General features: G+C 57.3%; 1 protein-coding gene across 1 annotated transcript; it reads right to left on the reverse strand.

Moving 5' to 3' along the window:
* Positions 1-220: 220 nt before the first annotated feature.
* On the reverse strand, positions 221-5,893 carry INHBB (inhibin subunit beta B). The gene is made up of 2 exons (XM_032250614.1): positions 5,399-5,893; positions 221-2,925 (listed from the first exon to the last, which is right to left on the reverse strand). The coding sequence occupies exons 1-2, from the start codon at positions 5,844-5,846 to the stop codon at positions 2,150-2,152; spliced, it is 1,224 nt and encodes a 407-aa protein (XP_032106505.1). The 5' UTR covers positions 5,847-5,893; the 3' UTR covers positions 221-2,149.
* Between the last annotated feature and the right edge of the window lie 409 nt (positions 5,894-6,302).

Below are 6,302 nucleotides of genomic sequence, written 5' to 3' on the forward strand. Positions count from 1 at the left end.
CAAATGTGTAATTCATGAATTTGCTAATCGTCCTTCATTTTGATCTTCTGCCATTTTTCCTGGAATCTCTGCCTGACATCCATCTCACGGCAAGGAAGCAGAGATGCCAGGAGCAGGCCAAGGAGGCTGCTGGCACCCAAAGACACCTGGACTGGCCTTCCTCCCAGCTGCCCACCTTCAGCCCAGGCCTCCCTGACCCAGACATCACGCAAGGCAGGAGGCCTGTGGCACTCAATCTTTTATTTTCTTAAACTGTACACAAACGTAAAATACTTTAACAGCAAGTCTATGGGAAAATTGTTTGGTTTTAAATTATTATGAAACAGAACCTAAGGGGAGCTTTATTAAATAAACATAAAGATGGGGATTTAAGGATACACACCTGCATTCTATCATGGTCATTTTTACTCTACCTTCTGGGTGTGTAAGGATAGAAAAGACACATCGAACCGAATAAACAAAATCCATTCATACCCTGAAACATTGGCAGGCCACTCAAGGGACCGTTCAGAACGTCCACCTCACATAAGATGGCCTCACCATCTAATAAAATTAAAACTGATCTGTTGGCCTCTTTGGTTCCAAAATTATGTATAATACATTTAACTGTATTCATTTTTTTGCTGCTATAAAAATAACTTCTTTTTTCAAATGGCAGTTTCTGACTAATCATGCAACTAAATCAGTGCAAACATTAAAAGCAATCATTCGCTTAAAAAAGAAGCAAAGGATTTCATTTCAAGTATAAAAAATATAAAAAGAGTCGTACGAGTCCAGTTTCATCTAGTGTGGGTCAACCCTTTAAATTGCATAGTTCACGTGGCACTTGGACATCTAGAGGGCGAGCGAGTTCGGTGCTCGGCCAAGGGCCACTTCTGGACACTCGTGGATCGGCAAGTGCTGTGTCATGTGCCTTCAGGCAGGTCTGCAAGTGCTATGCAGGCGGGCAGGTGGGCAGGTGGGTGGGCAGGGGCCACGTCCACGGCTGGCCCTGATGGCTGGGCCCACATGGGCAACTTCTACAAATCAGCAGAAAGCCTTCCCCATCTCTCCAAGACCAACTAAGCTGCTGCCTTCCCTCGGCCTCTGCTGAGGGGGCACCCTCCACCCTCAGCAGTTCAAGAATGCCTCCTCCCCACCGTTTCCTCCTGTGGTCTTGTCCCCTTGCCTAGGGGTCATTCCCATCCCTCCCCAAAACAGTCCTAGAGGAATGTCCCCAGTGAAGGGCACAGATTGCAACTTTTTTTCTTTCCATTTTGAACAATTCAGATTTTCACTTCAAAGGTCATACCTGGTAGAAAAGTCCTTTTTCAGTTATACAACTGGCAAGGATGACCTGTCAATTGTTGGAGATAAGGTTAAAGCATCAAATTTAGCCCCCTCTTCTCTCCCTCCCTCCCCACTCCAAAAACACACACACACATGTCAAGTCAGGGGCCTAATCGACAAACAAACGGTCACTGCCCCTGCTCCCCAGTCTCTGACAGGTTATATCCTTTCTGGTCTCTTTCCCTCGGCAAGGGCGTGGAAGGACAGGTTCCCCTGGTCTTGAAGCACGAAGGATCCCAGGCTGGGTAAGAAGCAGATATGGAGCCAGAGATGCAGCAGCAGAGCAGGCCTGGTGAAAGCCACGGGGCACACACAGCCTCTGCCTGGCCGCGCTCCCCACCCCTGCATCTGCTTTTCCTCTCCGTGGCTCTCTCTCTCTCTCTGTGTGTCTCTGTCTTTGTGCTTTTATGTGTGCTCGGAAGGCGCAATTCAGAGTGGCCGGGCCAGCTGGTGGGAATGGTGGCTGCTCACCCCATTCTCTCCAACTGACAGGCATTTGTAGCTAAGCTGCCATTTGTCACCGCATCCATTTGCTGGTATCCTAGAGGCTGCTGTGTGGGTGGCAGGATGCGTCTGGCTGTGCGTGGCTACGTGTGCATTTTAAAGTATTTCATGTCAGTTGAGGGTTCTCGCTCTGGTTTTGACTGTTTGCTCCATGAAGTCGTAGAAAAATATCTCAGGCCGCACCCTGGCACCTTCTCCACAGCCCAACAAAACGACTGTGCTCAGCCCACCGTGCACCCCTGTTCCCGCGGGGGCTGGAAGAAGCCCACCCAGGACTGTCCTCCTCGCCCCAGCACCGTGCCCCCGCCTTGCACTGTCAGGCGCAGCCGCACTCCTCCACAATCATGTTGGGCACGTCCCGCTTGACAATGTTGTACTCATCATCAAAGTACAGCATGGACATGGTGCTCAACTTGGTGGGGATGCAGCAGGAGTTCACCGTGCCGGGGTTCAGGCCCCGCATTCGGTACTGGTTCACCACGGCCGTGTGGAAAGAGGAGGCAGAGCCGGGGACCCCTGCCAGATAGGCTGGGCAGCTGCCCTCACAGTAGTTTCCATAGTAGCCGGTGGGTGCGATGATCCAGTCGTTCCAGCCGATGAGGCGGAAGTCAATGAAGAACTGTTGCCTGCAACAGAGGTTGGTCCGGCCATCGCACTCAAGGCCTCGCTTGCGAATGCGGTGCCTGCTGTCGCCCAGCCGAGCCTGCACCACCACGAAGGGCCTATGCGACTCTTCCCCTGGGTCCACGAACACCGGCACCACGGCCAGCTCCTGGCAGCTGTCACACTGCACGTCCAGGTTGAGTCGCCGCTCGCCCCGTTCAAACAAGGCCTGGATGGCCTCCGTGAGTGGGAAGGTGTGCCAGCCGCTGCGCTTGAGGTCCACCCTCTTCTCCACCACGTTCCACCTGTCGCCGTGGCCCTGCTCCTGAAAGTACACTTTGACCCGCACCTTCCGCCGGCTGCCCTTCTCCAGGACGTAGGGCAGGAGTTTCAGGTAAAGCCACAGGCTGGCCTGGACCACAAACAGGTTCTGGTTGCCTTCGTTGGAGATGAAGAAGTATAAGCGGACCCGCGAGGAGGCGAGGCCATCTGCGGAAAAGGGGAAGAGCAGGCCAGGTTAACTCAAGGAGAACACGAGGCAATGGGGAAACGCACTTTCTGCTGCAGGATGCTGGAATGCAACTCGCCACACAGCTGGAAAACGTTATTAACCAGAAATACCGTTTTTGGGGCCAGGGCCTCTGACTGTAACCTGGGAGAGGCAGAGAAAATTGTTTCCCATTGAGAAACCCAGACCAGGTTGGGGCTGGAGGGTCCAGGCCTATAAAATCCTGCCTCACCTCTCCCAGGCCAGGGCTCCCTGGAGACAGGCTGTCAGGCCTCAAAGAACAACAGAAGAACTTGTCAGGGGGCCAAGATCTTAACAAGTTGTTATGGGTATCTGTGAAATCTGAAAAACAAAACCAGGATCGCAGGGAGGATTTTGGGGTGGGTGGTTTTAGTAGGGCTTTTTTTTTTTTTTTTTTGGTTAACTTAGCGCATTGCAAAATCAAGCTGAGCCACCTACCGCCTCTTTCCAGTGTTTACCTAAGTACGATCTGATCCAACCCCCAGTGGAACCTCCATTGCAAACAAGCAGCTCTGCTCAGGTTTCTGACACAGGGACGTGTGCTTTGCAGGCTGCAGAGCCTGGCCCTTGTTTCCGAGTAGTTCCAAGGGACAGGACATTCAGCCTTGAAACTTGAGGTCCAATCCTTTGACAAGACTCTGGCTCCCCGTTAATGGCACGTTCAAAATCTCCAAGGAATAGGGGAGCTGGCTTGTTAATTTTCTCAATAATTCAGCTTAACAAGGAGGAAGCTGTGCCAATCAAGAGATGCCTCCCCTCTCATCCTACATTTCCATGACCCTTCCCTCTGACAATCTACGTTTTTCTTTTCTTTTCTTTTTTTTTTTTTTTTTTCCACGAAGAACAAATAACGAAACTCTGTGGCCTGGGCTGGTTTTATCAAACCTCCCACCATGCCCCTCCCAAGCCCCCATCTCAGGCCTCGCCTGGCTCCTCTAATAACACTGACATCTGACTTTGAAATGGGGGAAACTGCAGCCTTAAAAGCTGGTCTTGGACGAGCTGCCTGTGACCTGAATCTGTTATTTATAAGTCAAAGAGCTGGCTCCGTGAAACGGACCAGAAATATAACAGCCCCCGCTGTCATTTTGTGCCACCGGGACCAAAAGGCCTCCTCGACCTTCCAGAATCACATTTCTAACTCTGGGCCCCAAAGCACCTTTTAATCCGAGCCCTCTAATTGCATGGCGAGCTTTCCCTGACTCACTTTAGTGGACAGCTAAAACGGCAATGCATTTCTTTCTAAGCACAAACCAGCCCCGATTGTCTCTGCTTTTCTCCACACCCGGCCATGCAAAACTTTTCATCCCTTTTCATCCCCAGGCTGCCTGCTGCCTGGGGAGGGGGGGACATCTGCAGCCAGGGACACAACTGCTCCTCCACCCAGGCTCCCCGATTGCCCCCGCCCTGACTGCACCGGGGCTTCCCCCCTGCGACCTTCTCCGCAGTCCCCTCGGCACAAATGGGGCCGAGCTCCAGGCACAAAAGCCAGCCTGGCTCATTCAAGTCCTGAAAAGGACAGCGGAGTCGAAAGCACTTGCAGCATTTTGGCGCGGGCACATTTTTCTCCTTCTTTTAAAGTTCCGAAAGATTTTTCTCTCTCTGATTTTTATATTTAGACAGTGTTAGGGATTTGCAATCTGGGGCCAGAGGGTGGGTGGGGGGATTCCAGAAAGGAGCCAAACCCTTTGTTAACTACGACTCTGCCTCTCGGGCGAGGGGTCTGCCGCAGCTGCCAGGCTAGCCGAAAGGCACCCGGCTGTCCCCGAGCCGCGGCTTTCTCTGTGTAAATGATGGACCTGTTGAGAAGCCTGCCTTCCGCCCGATTCCGGTGCCCACACAATCGGAAGAGAGGTTGCCTAGCTCTCCCCAGCGAGGCTTCAGCAATCCTGGCAAGCCCACGCCGCCGGTGATGGAAGCGGCCCCAGGGGCCTCTCACGCAGGCACACACACACATAGACACACACACATACACACAGACACACATACACTCTCTCTCCTCCGGCCCACGTATATCAACAAGCACACACATCTCCATCCACACTGCTAAGCCTACACTTCGATCGTGGGAAACAAAAACATTAAGCAATCACCAAGCAAGTGCCCGCAGAGCCAGGGCCGCGCGCATCTGCCGGGAGGGGGACGCGCGCCCAGAGGCGCTGGGGCCGGATTCCGGAGAGCAGGGGTGGAGGGCAAGGCGCTCGGGGGCGGGGGTTGAGGCAGCAGGCAGGGGTCTGCGGCCTGGGGGAAGATGACTACAACCGGGGCGGAGCGCACAGGGCCACCGCCGAAGGAGCCCTGCAGGGAGTCCGGGCTGCCCCCAGGGCGCGCGGGCTGCGGCGGCGGCGGCGGCGGCAGCAGCCGGAGCTGGCAAGGAAAGGAAGAGCGGGAGCGAGCGGGGACGGCGGCAGAGAGCCGGAGGGCCGGACCCACCTGTCTCCGCGAAGCTGATGATTTCAGAAACGCGCTCCTGGCCGTCGGCGCCCGGGCTGGCGTGGCCGTCGAGGTGCGGGATCTCCACGCGGCCGTCCTCGCGCACCTTGCCCGCGTGCAGCTTGCGCAGGGCCGTGACCATGGCGGCCTTGGGCACGGCGTGCGTGATGTTGGGCCGGCCCCGCATCTGCAGGCGGCTCAAGATATGCCGCTTCACCGCCTCCAGGAAGTCGCCGTCCACTCGGCCGAGCTCCTCAGGCCGCCGGAAGCCGCCACACGACGTACAGGTGTCCTGCGAGCCGCCAGGGGCTGCGGGCGGCGGGGGTGGTGGCGGCGCGGCGGGCGACGGCGGGGGCGTGGGTGAGCCCCAGGCCTCAGGCCCCAGCCAGCCGCCCGCCAGCAGCAGAAGGCAGGCGGCCCCCAGCGCCCGACCGGGCAGCCCGTCCATGGTGCGCCGCTGGCGACGAGGGCGCCCGCCGCGAGGCGAGGCGAGCCGAGCCGAGCGCAGGGCCGGGCTCCGGGCTCCGGGCTCCAGGCGCGCCGCCCCGCCCCGCCCCCGCCCGCGCCCGCCCGGGCCTCCGCCCGCCCGCCCTCCGGGAGGGCCGCCGCCGGCTCACTGGGGGAGGGGGCCGGCCGGGCCGCGGGGGTTCCCGCGCGGCGGGGAAGGGGCGCCGAGGGCCACTGGGGCCCGAGGGGCGAGGCGGGGGTCGCGGGTCACTGCCGCGCGGGCGTCTCGGGGCGCCTCCGCATCTGCAGCCTTCTCCCCATCCTCTCCGCGTCGGGGGCCCCGCAGCCCCGGTTCGGGTGAAGCGAAAGCCGCAGGAGCGGCGGTTCAGCCGCCGGCCGGGGAAGGTGGGCGAAAGAGCGGGTCCACGCAACTTGGCCGAGACGGAAGCGAAGGCGC

Source organism: Sapajus apella, unplaced genomic scaffold, assembly GCF_009761245.1.
Source record: "Sapajus apella isolate SASKATOON/1434 unplaced genomic scaffold, GSC_monkey_1.0 scaffold72, whole genome shotgun sequence".
NCBI classification, from domain to species: Eukaryota; Metazoa; Chordata; class Mammalia; order Primates; family Cebidae; genus Sapajus; species Sapajus apella.

Bases quoted from the DNA above. Each gene is read 5' to 3' on its own strand.
- INHBB (XM_032250614.1), bottom strand. From the start codon at position 5,846: ATGGACGGGCTGCCCGGTCGGGCGCTGGGGGCCGCCTGCCTTCTGCTG. The intron at 2,926-5,398 runs GTGGGTCCGGCC...CCTTTTCCGCAG, and splicing joins CATCAGCTTCGCGGAGACAG to ATGGCCTCGCCTCCTCGCGG.